Below are 18,083 nucleotides of genomic sequence, written 5' to 3' on the forward strand. Positions count from 1 at the left end.
GGGGTCAAAATGATCACAAGAACGGTGAGCAAAAATCCCAGAACCACACAGGGGGACCTAGTTAATGACCTGCAGAGAGCTGGGACCAAAGTAACAAAGCCTACCATCAGTAACACACTACGCCGCCAGGGACTCAAATCCTGCAGTGCCAGACGTGTCCCCCTGCTTAAGCCAGTACATGTCCAGGCCCGTCTGAAGTTTGCTAGAATGCATTTGGATGATCCAGAAGAGGATTGGGAGAATGTCATATGGTCAGATAAAACCAAAATATAACTTTTTGGTAAAAACTCAACTCGTCGTGTTTGGAGGACAAAGAATGCTGAGTTGCATCCAAAGAACACCATACCTACTGTGAAGCATGGGGGTGGAAACATCATGCTTTGGGGCTGTTTTTCTGCAAAGGGACCAGGACGACTGATCCGTGTAAAGGAAAGGATGAATGGGGCCATGTATCGTGAGATTTTGAGTGAAAACCTCCTTCCATCAGCAAGGGCATTGAAGATGAAACGTGGCTGGGTCTTTCAGCATGGCAATGATCCCAAACACACCGCCCGGGCAACGAAGGAGTGGCTTCGTAAGAAGCATTTCAAGGTCCTGGAGTGGCCTAGCCAGTCTCCAGATCTCAACCCCATAGAAAATCTTTGGAGGGAGTTGAAAGTCCGTGTTGCCTGGCGACAGCCCCAAAACATCACTGCTCTAGAGGAGATCTGCATGGAGGAATGGGCCAAAATACCAGCAACAGTGTGTGAAAACCTTGTGAAGACTTACAGAAAACGTTTGACCTGTGTCATTGCCAACAAAGGGTATATAACAAAGTATTGAGAAACTTTTGTTATTGACCAAATACTTATTTTCCACCATAATTTGCAAATAAATTCATAAAAAATCCTACAATGTGATTTTCTGGATTTTTTTTCTCTTATTTTGTCTGTCATAGTTGACGTGTACCTATGATGAAAATTACATGCCTCTCTCATCTTTTTAAGTGGGAGAACTTGCACAATTGGTGGCTGACTAAATACTTTTTTCCCCCACTGTACCACTTATAGCAAACAACTTATAGCATGAGCATTATATCAACAACCAAACTGCAGCGAAATATGTGTCCTATAACACTTAGAACTGACTTACTGAAACATCATCTGAAGGGAAATACTGAAACATCATACTTTCAGTATTGCTGAAAGTTACTGCATTGGTGTTAGGATGAGCAAGGGATGATGTAGTCAAGCCCTAGTTGAAAGGCCTGAACACTATGTACAAGAAAAGCTCTACACAACCAGCAGATGACACTACACAGCCTCTGTGTAGCCAAACAACTGGGTCGTTCAAAAGGATGACATCATTGAGCCGCTAGCTAAATCCAGTGTGAACATCTTTGACATTAGATTTTTATGCAAAATGCTAAGAATAGTTAGCATGACGTCTGTCCAGAAAGAAGCCACTGCCCATTATATATATATTACTGAAGGCTCTATGCTGTGCGGTGTCACCCTTCCTATGACATCATCACTGATGTTGGCTTTTACTCTCCAAACAAAGTCAAGCCTGGATTATAGCCATTTTGTAGATTACTTTTTGGAGACAAATCTATTCTTTAATCTTGGGCTGTAGGCCATCTGGCCCAGTAATATTTGTAAAGACTTCAGTGATGGTAGCCTGGCTAGCATCCTGACTTTTCTTCTCTCCTATCCCATTTTCTGCTACCCTTGTCTATCTCTCACTTGGCAGATGTTTAACCCTGTTTATTGTGCCATTCGATTAGGAGGAAAACCTTCGCAGACATGAAGCCAACGGGAGTCACAACCTACACAGAGAGAACGACTGCAGATCCGACCGATTTTATAGTTGAACGTTGACCTCAAATTTCCCACATATAAACCAGGATCTGCAGAGCAACTGCAAATTCAGAGAATTGTGCTTTTTGTCGATTGATAATAATGGAATTGGATCTTTCTTTATTCAGAGGCAATAACGCACTACTTTTTTAAAAAAACATAAAAAAAAAAAACATTAAAAAAACATGTCCTGTACATTACAAAATAACACCAATAATAACAATAAAAGAAACAAGAATCAATTGAAAGGACACAGATTAAAACTAAATAAATAGAAAAATTGCATGAGTAAGTTGGTGCTTCAAGCTCCCCCTCCTTGAGCTTCAAGCTCCCCCCTCCCAGCAACCACAGGACAAGAAACAAAATGGAGTCCGGAGAGGAGCTCATTATCCTTGATTGAATAGGCTCTCAGCAGCTGTGATGGTGGAACCGGTGGAACCACTACAGTAGATGAGCATGGCACAAAAGACCATCGGTGGAACCAGTAAGATAAACACATCAGCTCCCCACTGACAAAGGGCCATTGTGAATACCCTGGCTTTCCTCTTGCCTTTCAAAATGAAGTGTTTTCATAAAGGTATGGGAAAGGGTTGTGTAAGGAGTTTGCTTGTCCGTGCCGGTGCCTCTTGTGGTAGCAGATCGCTTCACTGTTCCCCCGCCATTACTCAATGCTGCAGTAATGACTGCTGCTAGCAAAAACAGAACATTGCTAGAGTCTTTGGTTCAAGTAGATGACAGCCAGCAGAGAGAGAAAGAGCCCTTTGCATTGAATTGAATAGTCCCATGTAGCTCAGTTGGTAGAGCATGGCGCTTGCAACGCCAGGGTTGTGGGTTCGATTCCCATGGGGGGCCAGTATGAAAATGTATGCACTCACTAACTGTAAGTCGCTCTGGATAAGAGCGTCTGCTAAAATGTAAATGTGATTGAGAGAGAGAGGAGCGGATTCCAACAGTGCGAAGAGAAATGGCTTAGCTTCACCCTTTCTTGTCCCGTCCACCCCATTCATGGTTGAACATGATGGAGCAAAACATCACTTGAACATTGAATACACCATTGTTTGTTTCTTGTGTCGATTTAGTTCAAGAGTCTACAGAAATAAGCAAAGGACATTTGTTGGGTTGGATGATGAGATGGAACAACTGTGGGAGGAAATAGGGGGGTTACAGACATGTCTGTAGACGAGGCACTTTGTCAGTAGACAGGAGAGGCTGTAGAGACTTGAAGTCATACAGAGGTCATAGAGAGAGAGGGGGTGGAGATAGAAGGACAAGAGCACTGTGCTGTACCCCTCTCTCCTTGGAGAGGTAGGCTCCAGACAGCCAGAAGGGCAGCAGAAGGAGGGGGGGGGGGAACTAGGAGGGGTCAGCACCACCACCTTCACCCCAGGTAGGGTCCACCGCCAGGGGGTCAGAGCTCCACAGGCCCCCCATGGTTCAGGTGCTGGCAAAGCGGCACCTCTGCTGAAACTGAAGCACACACAATGGCACATCGCTTTAGACATACACAGAACCACTCTGCATAGAAATGCACACAATAAACAAAGTAGTCCACATGACATCCTAATTAATACTATAATCACTATGATAGTCAATAGCAAAATGTATGTGTTTTTGTGATGTCTTTCCTCATCTGGAATATGTCTGGAACCAATTCATTGGAAAACACTGAACTTTTTGTCCTGTGTTGCTAGAACAAGCAAGAACAACTGCTTGTCTGTAGACACTGAGTTCTGTATTTTCTAAGGTTTACTATGGACTCAGGGTTGAATTCTGTTGAGATTTGATCCTTTATTTCTCAGCGTACCCAAGGAGCCCATATACACAATTACACAGTTTTACCCTACCTTGGTGTTCCCTGTTGGGGGAGCGGGATCTTTAGAAACTCTTGAAAGGAACCCAACAGTATGCAGAAGTGCATCTCAAATATGATGGTTTATTAACACTTCACAGATGAGATGACATAACTGCTTGCTAACATCTCTCCATCTGCGCCCACTCTCAGGGTAGCAGAGGATATATCCCAGGCCCACAACCAATGAGGACCTAACAATTAAGACAGTTATAACCAATCACACACATGCATTCTTTGATCATGCACTGAACAAGTTTATGCACATTTAACCAATGCACCATGTGCATAACACTGCTGTATATTCTCATACACAACATTCCCCTCACCCCACCTGCATTGTTTTTTCAGATATCGGCTCTACTGTAACCATTGTTTTCAGTTGAAGAGGGCTAAATCTGATTGAAGTATTACATTTAACCACCCTGTTAAACTTGTACAAACTCCTGACCTCCACATCTTCTGTATGTTGTTGTAGTTTATGTTATGCAAGCCGTCTTTATGATGCAAAGGACATTTCTGTCAAAACAGACAATAAAATGCCTTCTTAAATCTTCTTCGCCAATAATGATTATTTTTCCTATTACTAATTAAGCTGTTTATGTTGGTTACTTTCTAAATGTAATCCGTTACAGTAACTAGTTACTTGACCAAAATTGGAATCAGTAATGTAATTACCCAAACTCTAATGTAATCTGATTACTTTCAGTTACTTTTAAATGGCGTTCCCCTAAAGAGGTATTAGAAGAAGTTTGAATGAATATTACCAATTGAACGACATTATTGTAGGATAAATCAATGTTAGAGTTTACATAGCTGGCCATAAATGGATGTTGTAATTTACTTTTTGGGATGGTTATGTAGGCTTCTTCTAACCAATTGCTTTCTACTACAGATAATAATACGATTAGGCTATATTTTTACATTAAAAAGTCTGTCAGATTTCCAGTCATTCCAATTCATTTAATACCCCTTGATCTTCAAGAATACGACTTGGAAATATGGAAATATAGATTAGCCTAATTGTTTTACCTGAGCATAAAACTAAGGACTTATTAGCCTACTCTGTTTATGATTTTGTTGTCATGGAGGACTGATTGGGCTCATTGCTTTGAGTTGAAAAATAAAGGCTGCTCTCATGGAATGGCATGCTTTGAGCGCTACCGAAAAGTGCTATTTGCATGTGAAAATGTTTACGTTTTAGTTGGTGACGCCATAGAATTAGAATACTTAATCATTTTAAATTGTCACACACTGGATAGCTGCAGTGAAATGTGTTGTTTTACAGCATCAGCCATAGTAGTATGGCATCCCTGAAGCAAATTAGGGTTAAGTGCCTTGCTCAAGGGCACGTCGACAGATTTTTCACCTTGTCGGCTCGGGTATTCAAACTAGCAACCTTTCGGTTACTGGCCCAACACTCTAACCGCTAAGCTACCTGCCGCCCAGGATCTAAGGATTTAATACGATCTCTATGGGTGACACTTTGATATCTCGATAATTTGCAGTCTATCAAAAGTGCGCGTCCATTAGGCCTATGGATTATTTTATTTATCAGCATGAATTAGATTGTGCAATAAAAGCCCCACTCGTGGTCTTTGTAAATTAAACTAGTATGGAGCACAATACCACGGAGGAGTTGGGAGGAACTCCCTCAAACTTATATTCCATAGGCTAGGATCCGCACTATGCAGCTGTTGCAAGAGCACATTTTTCACTGGCTGTCCACTGGTTGCAAAAACAAGGATTGATAGGCGGCTTAAATTTCTTCAATTCAACCATTATTGGGTTAAAATACAGAAATACATTTGTGAACAGCCATTCACAACAACCACAATCCGTAAGGCGCAAATAGCTAAATGAGAGAGCAGCAGTGTGATTCACATCAATGTTCTATGTAGATATCAATAATAAATGATATCCGTATCGCCCATAGGCTACACCACTGCTGACGTCCTTACCTCCAAGTGTTTATTCAAATTGGATAATCTTTGGATGCTGACAGCAGTCACACTATTGAAAGACATAGCTTGGACTGTAGCCTACAAAAGCCTATTCCTGCTCTTTTCCCCGCGATCCATCAAACGCATTGGACGCTTTTGGTGTGTCATCATAGTGGTCTCGCTCAGGCGGAACAAACTTAAACTTGCGCCTTTTTTCAATGCTGATTTGAATGTAGGGCCCCGCATAGCTCAGTTGGTAGAGCATGGTGCTTGCAACGCCAGGGTTGCGGGTTCGTTTCCCACGGGGGGCTGCTATGAAAAATTTATGCACTCACTAACTGTAAGTCACTCTGGATAAGAGCGTATGCTAAATGACTAAAAAAATAAATAATAATAACATTTTTTTGCAAACATCCTTTCTGAATTTAAAAGTAATCCTAGAAGTAATCTAGTTCTTCAAAAGTATCTGTAATCTGATTACAATCTCTTTGCTGGTAACGTAATGGATTACAGTATTTTGCAATCAGTTACATGTAATCTGTTATTCCCTAACCCTGTAAATCAAATAGAGCAATTATATGGAGCAGTTCCACAATAAAAAGTTATAAATTATTTAGCAAAGAAAATAACAATAATAATTTACTTAGGTATGCCGGTATGATGCTTTGTAACTTGTTATAAGCAGGTATGAGCCTTTATAATGTCTTATATAATTTATAACTAAACAAGCCACAGTAATTGAATACTCACAGAGAGGTTGAGAGAGGCAGAGGTCCGTGGGTGAACTTTACTTCCTGGTGTTACTGCTGCTCCCAGAGGTACTTGGGTTCTTGATGTTCAGGTTCTCATACACGGCAGATGGGTCGTCATTGGTCACCCTGCATCACACAAAAACGGACACATGCACGCACAGACACACACAGACAGCAACAGACACACACAGACAGACAAAACATGGTGAGCTGAAATTCCGATTCATGTTCATTCGGACAATGTTCATTGGATTTGGATGGAATGATATGACAGTGGTAGTGTGTATTTAGAGAGAATAAAACAGCATTTGTCTGTTTACTATATGAACAGTGTGTATTTGCAGGGCTACTCACACAGAGGAGGAGCGTGACACACAGGTCAGTTTTGACTGGGCGCTAGTCATCTGGGGGTATTTGATATTGGAGTACTCCCTCTCCTTTGTCTTATTCCTCTGCAATGAAAGTAGCCACAAGAAACCATGTTATTTTAGCTTGAAAAATAAGATAATCGTTCAAACATTGAGACAAGATAACATAACACGCACCTGGCCAACTTGCTTAGCTGGTTGACACCTTGAAATGTAATACCTGTATCTCGGGTTCCAACTGTAAGGCAGTCACTTTAGTAAATATGTACTGCAATACTACTGTTAGTGCGTATGGTAGTTACTAGTACCTTTACAATTAAACTACTACTGTACCAGTGCTAATATAACTGTGAGTAAAATTGCCACTATTACGATTAGAATACTACTACTACCAATAACTGTAGTGGCAACATTACAGCATAACTACTTCCACTACTCCTACTACTGAGTGTTTGGTAGGTACCTGCTCCTCCTCCAGTCTCTTCTGTGCCGTGTCAATGTACTGCTGGACAGCCATGTAGATGAACTTATACTGGGCCTCCGTCTGCACCATGCCTGACCGCTGCTGACGAACCCTCTGGATGGTCTTAGGGATGTCGATGTCACAGTCTAATCCTGAAACACACCCACGCACAAAGGTCAAAAGGCAGCACATTTAGCACGGTTACACAGATTTGTCCCTAATCCCTACTACATGCAGATCCATCCCAAGACTGGATCTCAGAGCCGTAATGTTTGGCTAGGACTGATATCAAAGTTATAACATTAGGATATTACTGATATCAGAGCTGAAACGTTTGGATAGGACTGATGTCAGAGCCGTAATGTTTGGATTGGACTGATTTTAATTGCAGTAACGTTTGGATAGGACTGATGTCAGAACCATAATGTTTAACAGTTCAACATTCTCTTACCTTGTCTGTTGATGGTGTCAATGAGAATGTCAATGACAATGATGGTGCCTGTTCTCCCGATTCCTGCACTGGGGAGACAAAGGAGTCAATAGCACTATATTACTACTATATGGTGGCATTTTCATAACAGACATAGTTACAAGTTGAATTTTGGGCATGTGCTCCTGAGTACTCCTGCACTAATACTAAGTTACACTTGTAAATATACAAATCTATATGAAAGACAGTTCATCTTTATGCTTGTGAAAATAAATACATAATTTAAACGTTAAAACAAAATTGGGATCCTTAACGTTAAGAAAAATTCCTAACTGAAAAACAATGTTTTTGGGTGGTTTTCCCCACAAAATTAAAATCACATTGCAGTTATCACAAAACATTTTATTTTCTGTGTTATAGCCTAACTAGACGATAAGCTATGAAGGCCTGGGGAAAGTTGTGTAATTTTAAGGTAAAACGATATGAAATAGATGCAGAAAGTAAACAGCATAGTGGGTGGGTCAATTTCCACAACAACTAAGAGTGTTGAAGCGAGAGGTTCAACTTCTCCACTGTTTTGGTGCCCTGGCTACCATGAACCTGTACACATGCACAGATACTGTGTGTGACTGTGTGAGAGTAAAGTGTTGCATCTGGCTCATCTCAATATCCTAGCCTATTCATTGATGATAGGCCCTGCTTTACAGAAGTTGCGAGACATTGCAAGCCAAGAAATTGCGAGATACAGTTTTTTTTTATTGCCGATATATATGCCCAGTGCATGGTTCTGACTCTGTCTGCCTGGTGGCCGACCTGCCTATACTGTGCCCCTCTCTCTCCATCCCTCACTTGCTCGCTATGAAAGATGCTAGAGTTTATGTTCTCTGAAGTACGGCAACTAATCAGTCTCCTCCATTCCAAAAATACGGAATCTTAGGAGTCGATTCCTAGTGGAACTTAATCTTGACACTCAGAAATGGGAGTCGTCACCGACTCGAAGAATCAATTATTTTGGAGTCGACTCTCCACAACTACGTCATCGTCGTTAACAGTTGAAAAAATGGCAGAGAAAGGCAAGTGACAGCAGCAAAGTCCTGTATGGCAATAATTTCAGATGTTAAATGAGAGGGAAATGCAAACTTTGCGAGGTGAAATTGAGGTACAGTAATGGCAGTACAGGTGCAATGCTTAAAGCTGCGACCCAACCAAATTCACATAGAAATGTTAGTTATAGATCTGTCATTCTCATTGAAAGCAAGTCTAAGAAGAGGTAGATATGTTCTATGTGCGCTATTTCTATGCTTCCCGTTCTCTAGGCCTAAGCCTATATAACTGCTTTTCAGTGACTGCTGCAACTCAACGAGGCTATTTGGTAGGCTATTCGCCATGAGCGCTGCCCAATTTTGTGCTTAAAACAATCCACAGCTCATTTTTAAAAGAAGCGAATGATCCTCTGTGGCCAAATCACGCTCTCTGGTGTAGTATTTTGAACTATTGTATTTATTTCTGTATAGGCACGAGTCATTATATAGCAAAATTTTTTGTAAATGTAATTCAATTTACTTTAAGGGAAGCTTATCTTCCCCTAGCCTATTGCATGTGCCGCCTATGCCGACATCAATGTGAAAGTAACCTAATAAATAAATCAGCATTCAGACTTACAAGGCCGACATCAAATTCAAAGCTGACCGGCAAAACGAACTGTCTGGCACTTTCTCTGAGCGATGCTCTGCATAGCCAGCCAATCTAAAGCCAGCCATCCAAACAATATGCTATTTTAGTCTACTTTTTTGTAGCATATTTGTAAATTTTTGGTCTTGAGTTAAGGTATGGTGTCTGCCCTGCCATACCAAACTGATGCCCCTGGACTCTTGTAGACTGTCCTAGACTACTAGACCAATAATTATATATTTATGTTCTGCCAAACATAACAAATAAGAAACAGCCCTGGCCACCATGGTGCAGGCATTTAGATGTTTTATGACTGCCGTTATGTCAGTAAGGCTTGGAGAGGTGTTGTGTCTTATACATGCTGTCTGTCATAATGTGTGCACCCTGTGTTTTACCTGCAGTGGACCACAATGGGCCCGGTGTCTCGAATGGCGCTCTGCTTGCGGTTGACCTGCTCCAGGAAGCTGAGCACGCCCCCGGGCTCGTTGGGCACACCGTGGTCAGGCCAGCTCAGGTACTGGTAGTGCCAGATATACCTCATCGGCTCCCTCTGCAGATGGGGAGAGTTAGCGCTACAGTTTACAGGCCTATTTCAGCAGGTGTCTGACCTGGTATTTGCTAAGTCTTAGTATGACACTCTGTGATAAAAACAGGTACTTTATGTTTCTAACTTCAATTAATTAAAAAATTATTATTTAGCTATGTTTTTGTTTTGTTAAAAAAATTCACCATATTACCTTACAATGACTAAGTAAATATCAGGTAAAGTGGGCTACAAAATAATGCATAACTCCAATTTGTACAGTGGTCAATCAGAAATGGTATATGTGGTACCTGTTCATTATAAATTCAATTTCATACAACCAGAAAGTTATACTTAAATCAAGCCCCCATCAGAAGTGGGATTATTGTGAAAGATAATGTGCCATACTAAAACAGACCAATTTATGTGGTCACCACGATGGGCTGTCTTACCCTGTCCAAACGCGTCACCTCCAGTTCCCTCAGGATGTAGTCCTGAGCCGGACGCTCCTCCACGTTCTTCACACTCACTTTCCCAAACTCCTTAGTGACATTGAGGTCAGGCCAGTAGCGCACACATTTGTTCTGTCGAGGACAAAGTGGAGCATTAGACAATCTAGAAGGCCCAACCTTTCTTCTCAAGCAGCTTTACAATCATCTTAGCTGTCATAATATCCTGGTAATCCCAACCCAGGATACCCAGGATACCACCCCCCCAACTTTTTGTGCACAAATGTGTTTATATCCCTGTTAGTGAGCATTTCTCCTTTGCCAAGATAATCCATCCACCTGACAGGTGTGGTATATCAAGAAGCTGATTAAAACAGCATGAACATTACACAGGTGCACCTTGTGCTGGGGAAAATAAAAGGCTCTAAAATGTGCAGTTTTGTGACACAACACAAAGCCACAGATATCTCAAGTTGAGGGAGCGTGCAATTGGCATGCTGACTGCAGGAATCTCCACCAGAGCTGTTGCCAGATAAATTAATGTTCATTTCTCTACCATAAACCGCCTCCCATGTCATTTTAGAGAATTTGGCAGTACGTCAAGCCGGCCTCACAACCGCAGACCACGTGTAACCACACCAGCCCAGGGCCTCCACATCCGGCTTCTTCAGCTGCGGGATCATCTGAGACCAGCCACCAGGAAAGCTGATGAAACTGTGGTTTGCACAACCGAATAATTTATCGTCCTCATCAGGGTCTTGACCTGACTGCAGTTCGGCGTCGTAACCGACTTCAGTGGGCAAATGCTCACCTTCGATGGCCACTTGCATGCTGGAGAAGTGTGCTCTTCAGACAGCGTGTATGGCATCGTGTGGGCGAGCGGTTTGCTGAGGTCAACGTTGTGAACAGAGTGCCCCATGGTGGTGGAGGGGTTATGGTATGGGCAGGCATAAACTACGGACAACGAACACAATTGCATTTTATCGATGGCAATTTGAATGCACAGGGATACCATGACGAGATCTGGAGGCCCATTGTCGTGCCATTCATCCACCGCCATCACCTCATGTTTCAGCATGATAATGCACGCCCCCATGTCGCAAGGATCTGTACACACTTCCTGGAAGCTGAAAATGTCCCAGTTCTTCCATGGCCTGCATACTCACCAGACATGTCATCCATTGAGCATGTTTGGGATGCTCTGGATCGATGTATACGACAGCGTGTTCCAGTTCCCGCCAATATCCAGCAACTTCACACAGCCATTGAAGAAGAGCGGGACAACATTCCACAGGCCACAATCAACAGCCTGATCAACTCTATGCGAAGGAGATGTGTCGCTCTGCATGAGGCAAATGGTGTTCACACCAGATACTGACAGGTTTTCTGAACCACACCCCTAACTTATTTTTTAAAGGTATCTGTGACCAACAGATGCATATCTGTATTCTCAGTCATGTGAAATCCATAGATTAGGGCCTAATGAATCTATTTCAATTGACTGATTTCCTTATATGAACTGTAACTCAGTAAAATCTTAGAAATTGTTGCATGTTGCATTTTTGTTCAGTGTAGTATTACATTATATTGACTTGAGTAGGAATGCCTGATCTAATAATTATATTTCTTTCTCTGAACATATTACTTATTTTTTGTTGAAAAGAGCAAACTGGGATCCACACCACGGGCGAATGTATGTGGTTCCATAGACGAGACCGATATTGCCCGACCATAATTATATTTCTATGCTCTCACCCGTCTTCTCTCCATCTCCTTGGTGGTCATGACAATGACGTGCGTGTTCTCCTGGTAGACCATCTTCCAGAAGTCCACCACAGTGTTCTGAAGGCAGCCCTGGGTGGCGATGAACACCTTGCCCTCCTCCACGTGACAGCCCTCTTCGTGCATACTCTGGGGGAGAGAAAAATACTTAATTCATTCATTTCATGTCTTCATTGGTGAGGAACATATGAACATTGATAGCCTGGTGGTGGTTCAGTCTGTTGGTGCTTTAGCCAACTCCTCACTGTGTTAGTTCATTATCATGCCAAACATAGAAGAGTTGGCTACGACAGCGCATAGGCTACAGTATGGGACTCTGCCAAAACTTTGAGGCCTGTCTGTGACAATATGTATGGATACGTTACTAGAGACATTGTGAGAAACTTCCAGAGTTTCCAATGCTCAGATCGGTTTCAAGTTACGCTACCGTGTTTCACATCAGAATATGGCCATTGATGAACTAGATAGGCATCTCACTCTGCATCACTAACAGTTGTTTATTATGGTGCTTTAATATTTAAAGCCACATTTTCACTTAATCATGCATTGATGAAGTAGAAGTTAGGATTCGCCCCTAAGTGCCATGTAGATTATTCCACTCAGCAATAGACGGGTTAGTTGTTAAGCAACAAAACCGACACATGCGCAACTATGGGGCAAAACAGACGGGGTTTGCTTACATTGTTGACAACATGTAAACTATATATGTAGTTTAGAATGTTTATTGAAAACATAAATAAATGTGCACAATGAGCACTTGTTGTCTCTCAAATACATCATTACAGTTGTTGGTTAGCTAGCTAGCGAATATTAGCCATATTAGCATAGACGTGACATCAATCAAAACACCTCAAGACATGGCATCAAGAACAAGATAAAACTAGCTGAAACGAGCCACCTACAATTCCCTACATGGCAGCTTCTTGTCATTGTTGCTAGCTATCTGACCATCCAGAATCACAACACATGGACTTCTGCACCATTGAAGAGTGCACATCGTTTTTGTGACCTTGTCAGATAACCCATCTATAAAGTGCATCACTAAATTCTTGATACTATTATTCATCTCCAGAACTCACTCTGATGTAGTTGGCATTGATGTAGTCTGAGCCAGGCACATCGGTGTCTGCTTCCCTGATCTCCACCCGCGTGGTGTCGACTGGAACACAGATACACAAGGACTAGGGTCTTTAGTCACACACACACACACACACACACACACACACACAGGTCGATATTTCACTCACAAGGGAGGATGTTCTTGTATCTGTTTTTACTCTTGTTTTCCGCTGTCTGTCCTTCTTTCCTGGGGTAGAGGAGCTTACACTCCTGCTGCTGTAGCACCTGAAAGAAGACAGGAGAAAGAAGAGAAGAACAGAAGGAGATTAGAAAAAAATGAAAGGTGAGAGAAAGAAGAGATACAATTAAATCATACAGAGGCAGCACCTGAAACGGCATTCCTTCTATCTAGTGCACAACTTTTGACCAGAGCCCTAGGGTGCCATTTTTGACTCCCTCTTGTGAAGAGCCCAACGTGAGCCACAGACAACCCAACTTGTGCTTTAACTATTACACTAAGAACATCGGTCTGACATGAAAGGTAAATATGATGAAATCATAAGCTAGTTCAGTTTGTTTTAGGACGGCTTTTTGTGTGTTTGACCCCACATACAGTAGGGGTCACTGTGGAGAAGATGAAAATCTAATCACAGAGCTTATTATGTAAACTCTGCTAGAAAACATTTGGTCTTGGTTGAACACATCGGCCCATGAGCAGTGTGTACCCTTCCACTGCACCCTACAGGAGGCTGAAAGTAAAATCTCTCACCACAAGAGGTCACAATGAGACAAATCACAATGAGACAAATCCCTTAGATGCTGGTTATATCCTAAATGGCACCCTATTCCCTAGTGTACTACCTTTGACCTGGGCCCATAACCAGACTTTGACAGGAACCAGCTGTGTCTGTCTTAGAGTTAACAATAATGTTCCTTGGGTTGTCCGTCAGAAAATGCCTCATGAACATACCGGATTTACATTCTCTTCGTATTGACTTTCATGTTTTGGAATATGAGATGATATATGTGATCTAGAATCATTTAAACACACTGGTGGTGGTACCTCAAACTCTTCCCAGAACCCTTGTTTGGGCTTCTCTGAGTTGTCCGCCACTTTGTTGAGCTCCTTTACCCTGTTCTCAATGTTGGCAGCATTTATTCTGGTGGCATTGAAGGGCTTTCATTGGAAAAAGAGAAGAGAAATACATTAATATATTAATTCAATGGATTATCATACGATCCACCATTCACATTAAATTATATGTTATAGAATTTGCAGCTTACCCATACTTGGAATTACACATAATTCCATATTTAACAGATCCAGTTTTCAGAGTAGATGTTCTGGAAACAACATGGCTTCCATTTATTTTGCAAGGACATCATTGTTTTATGTACGGCTGTTTGAATGCACTGGTCCAGTCTCTCACCTGTTTGAGGTGAACAACGATTCCACTCTTCTCCACCATGGGGTTCTTCTTGTAGTGATCCACCAGGTCAGCTAGCGTGTCAAACCTCTCTCCTCCACCCACGTCATACTTCCCATCCTGCTGGAGCCACACAGAAACTCTGTTAGTAGGGATGGAGAACATTCAGCCTGCTGCACAGTCAATATGGAGGCTGTAGTCTAGAGTGCCCGGAATTGCCTTATGTCAGATGGCATCACTCCTTCGTGACACTCGTCCCTCAATCAGTGCAGGCGGAATCGCCGTGCTATCTGACGTAAGACAATGGAGTGCCCGGCTAAATTGCGTTCAGAAGCATTTTTAAACTCTCTCCATAGTTAAAGTAGTAAGAAATACAGTTGAAGTCGGAAGTTTACATACACTTAGGTTGGAGTCATTAAAACTCATTTTTTCAACCACTCCACACATTTCTTGTTAACATACTAGTCAATTGGAGGTGTACCTGTGGATGTATTTCAAGGTCTACCTTCAAACTCAGTGCCGCTTTGCTTGACATCATGGGAAAATCAAAAGAAATCAGCCAAGACCTCAGAAAAAAATGGTAGACCTCCACAAGTCTAGTTCATCCTTGGGAGCAATTTCCAAATGCCTGAAGGTACCACGTTCATCTGTACAAACAATAGTACGCAAGTATAAACACCATGGGACCACGGGGACCACGCAGCCATCATACCGCTCAGGAAGGAGACGCATTCTGTCTCCTAGAGATGAACATACTTTGGTGCAAAAAGTGCAAATCAATCCCAGAACAACACCATCCCAACCGTGAAGCACGGGGGTGGCAGCATCATGCAGCATCAGGGGGTGCTTTGCTGCAGGAGGGACTGGTGCACAAAATAGATGGAATCATGACGAAGGAAAATTATTTGGATATATTGAAGCAACATCTCAAGACATCAGTCAGGAAGTTAAAGCTTGGTCGCAAATGGGTCTTCCAAATGGACAATGACCCCAAGCATACTTCCAAAGTTGTGGCAAAATGGCTTAAGGACAACAAAGTCAAGGTATTGGAGTGGCCATCACAAAACCCTGACCTCAATCCTATAGAACATTTGTGGGCAGAACTGAAAAAGCATGTGCGAGCAAGGAGGCCTACAAACCTGACTCAGTTACACCAGCTCTGTCAGGAGGAATAGGCCAAAATTCACCCAACTTATTGTGGGAAGCTTGTGGAAGGCTACCCGAAACGTTTGACCCAAGTTAAACTATTTGAAGGCAATGCTAACAAATACTAATTGAGTCTATGTAAACTTCTGACCCACTGGGAATGTGATGAAATAAATAAAAGCTGAAATAAATCACTCTCTCTACTATTATTCGGACATTTCACATTCTTAAACTAAAGTGGTGATTCTAACTGACCTAAGACAGGGAATTTTTACTAGGATTAAATGTCAGGAATTGTTAAAAACTGAGACAAAATGTATTTGGCTAAGGTGTATGTAAACTTCCGACCTCAACTGTAGCTGTAATTGTTGAGAAATCTATGAGTGTGCTTTATTAACTATCATCTTAAATCGAAATATAGAATTATTTAGACAAATGTAATTATTTTATATTACGCATTTCCCTATGGTGGACTTAACATCTTACTACATTACACAGACTAACGTTTTCACCACAAAATAATTACAAGAAATACATATCCTGTTTACCTCAGATTGGTGATGTTAGTATAAACGTTTATAGTCATAACGATCTCACAAAATCGATTGCTTAAAACAGATCAATATCTTTGGTTTAGTATCTGTGTTTTTGTCATAATGCACCAGTCCGTAGTGGAACTGAAAACGCAGCTGCTGTCATTTTCAGATCACGGGGGCAATAAAAAAATGTGGGCACTCCTCCTATAAATGTCTCTGACCTGACATGAATTCACAGGTTTTAGGGTTAGCTATCACTCAAATGAAAGCCTACCTCTGTCGCTATTTAGAAACCGATGTGAGGTGGTGATTTGTTGAAATTATCCATTATCCAGTTACTTTTTCGTATTAGCCATCTACCGAAAACATTTTCTCACAGAGATATAAGTTGATAAATGGCTACTACAGGTTCTCATCTACCGACTGTTGTATGTAGTATACCCAAGTTCTTTGAGGTTTGTCTCTTAGAAGAGGACATGTCGCCACGGTTATTTTCCCAGTTTCATTGATTTCAATACAATATTGATTTGAATGATTAATTTGTGCGCGCCATTGGTTACAGTAGAACAAGCTAATCAATTCTAGTTTAGAGAGGCCGCTTGGTAAATATTGGTGGTGTGCAGTTTATAAGGTACTAATTAAGCAAAATACAAGTAATCTGAAGACAAGTGTTAATGTTTTGGTGTTCAAAATATCACTACATATTTCAGCATATTGATTATGAATTTGGACATTTAAAACCTGTGTTTTGAAACTAGCTTTAAATAAAAAATCCATGACAACAGGAAGCAGCAACAGTATCATTTTCAATTTATATTTTAGGAGTATAAATCATACTTTTAACATTATTTTTAAATGGGATTCTGCTTAATCAGTTAAACACTACTGAATGAGCCCAAAAACCTGCTATGATTTATTGATTTTGATGATATTGGTGAAATTGTGAAAATGCGTTTATCTTGCCTACTGTTAGCGCTGTTTCCTATCCCTACTAGCCTGCTAGCCCCTACTATCCTGCCAACTAGCCTGCTAGCCTTAAAAGCCTGCTATCCCTACTAGCCTGCTAGCCCTGCTAGCTAGCCTGATAGGCCTAGCAATCTAGCTGGCAGGCTAGGGGCTACAAGCATTCTAGCTGCCCTACTGGTCTTCTAGCCCTGCCAGGTAACCTGCTAGACCCTAAGCCAAAGGCCTTTCTATAACAAAAGCTAGCCTGTAAGAGTTAACCTACTGCTAGCTAGGCCCGTTTTCAATACCAATCACACCTGAAGCTAGTTAATTTGAATCAGGTGTGCTGGTGTTATGATATATGGAATAACTGTTGGGCCCATGACTGAGGCTGAGAAAGGCTGCTCTAGCTCTTATTCTAGTAGTCTAAACAATGAAGTATGTGCTCTACAAATTGTTTATAAAGGTGTGTTATGCAGAGATGGTATATTATAGGAATAACGATTGCAGTGCCATCTGGCTCACAGAAGACGCAGGGTAGCGAGTACCTGTCAGGTGAGCCAGCAGCGATGACACTCATCTTATTTTTTGATATTCCCTTCTGGAGACCCAGTGACGACTAGGAAAGACTAGTTGGCAACCATGGAAGTATGGTGACAGCTAGGAAACGCTGCTGACATCTGGAAAAGACCAGAGACAGGGTGTGGAGGCTTGGCAGGCTGAAGCTATGGAAAGATATATAATAAGATACCCCCAAGGTTGGGCAAGAGTGGGGTAGGATGATCGAACTACAGGACAGACCACTGTTCTGACCAACCATGACGCACAACCGATGATGGAACAGCTAAGCGATTTATCTAGGGTCTGCAGATGTGGGAAGATCTGCAAAAGCGAGAGGAGTC

The 18,083-nt window shown here is 41.8% G+C and overlaps 1 protein-coding gene across 3 annotated transcripts in view; it reads right to left on the minus strand.

Annotated features, from left to right (window-relative positions):
- Window positions 1-2,713: 2,713 nt before the first annotated feature.
- ptpn11b (protein tyrosine phosphatase non-receptor type 11b) overlaps window positions 2,714-18,083 on the minus strand; it is a 71,782-nt gene continuing 56,412 nt past the window's right edge. For 2 of the 3 annotated variants that reach the window (XM_041846093.1, XM_041846091.1), the window contains exons 5-16: window positions 14,558-14,677; window positions 14,191-14,304; window positions 13,316-13,412; window positions 13,148-13,227; window positions 12,042-12,197; window positions 10,290-10,421; window positions 9,710-9,864; window positions 7,665-7,732; window positions 7,214-7,365; window positions 6,737-6,834; window positions 6,381-6,508; window positions 2,714-3,305 (exon numbers count right to left, since the gene is read on the minus strand). In XM_041846093.1, coding sequence (XP_041702027.1) covers window positions 6,418-6,508; window positions 6,737-6,834; window positions 7,214-7,365; window positions 7,665-7,732; window positions 9,710-9,864; window positions 10,290-10,421; window positions 12,042-12,197; window positions 13,148-13,227; window positions 13,316-13,412; window positions 14,191-14,304; window positions 14,558-14,677 — 1,263 coding nt within the window. In that variant the 3' untranslated portion in view covers window positions 2,714-3,305; window positions 6,381-6,417. The remainder of the gene's footprint in view (window positions 3,306-6,380; window positions 6,509-6,736; window positions 6,835-7,213; window positions 7,366-7,664; window positions 7,733-9,709; window positions 9,865-10,289; window positions 10,422-12,041; window positions 12,198-13,147; window positions 13,228-13,315; window positions 13,413-14,190; window positions 14,305-14,557; window positions 14,678-18,083) is intronic. The other variant, XM_041846092.1, reaches the window with a different exon arrangement.

This window comes from Coregonus clupeaformis, chromosome 24 (assembly GCF_020615455.1).
Source record: "Coregonus clupeaformis isolate EN_2021a chromosome 24, ASM2061545v1, whole genome shotgun sequence".
In the NCBI taxonomy this organism is placed as follows: Eukaryota; Metazoa; Chordata; class Actinopteri; order Salmoniformes; family Salmonidae; genus Coregonus; species Coregonus clupeaformis.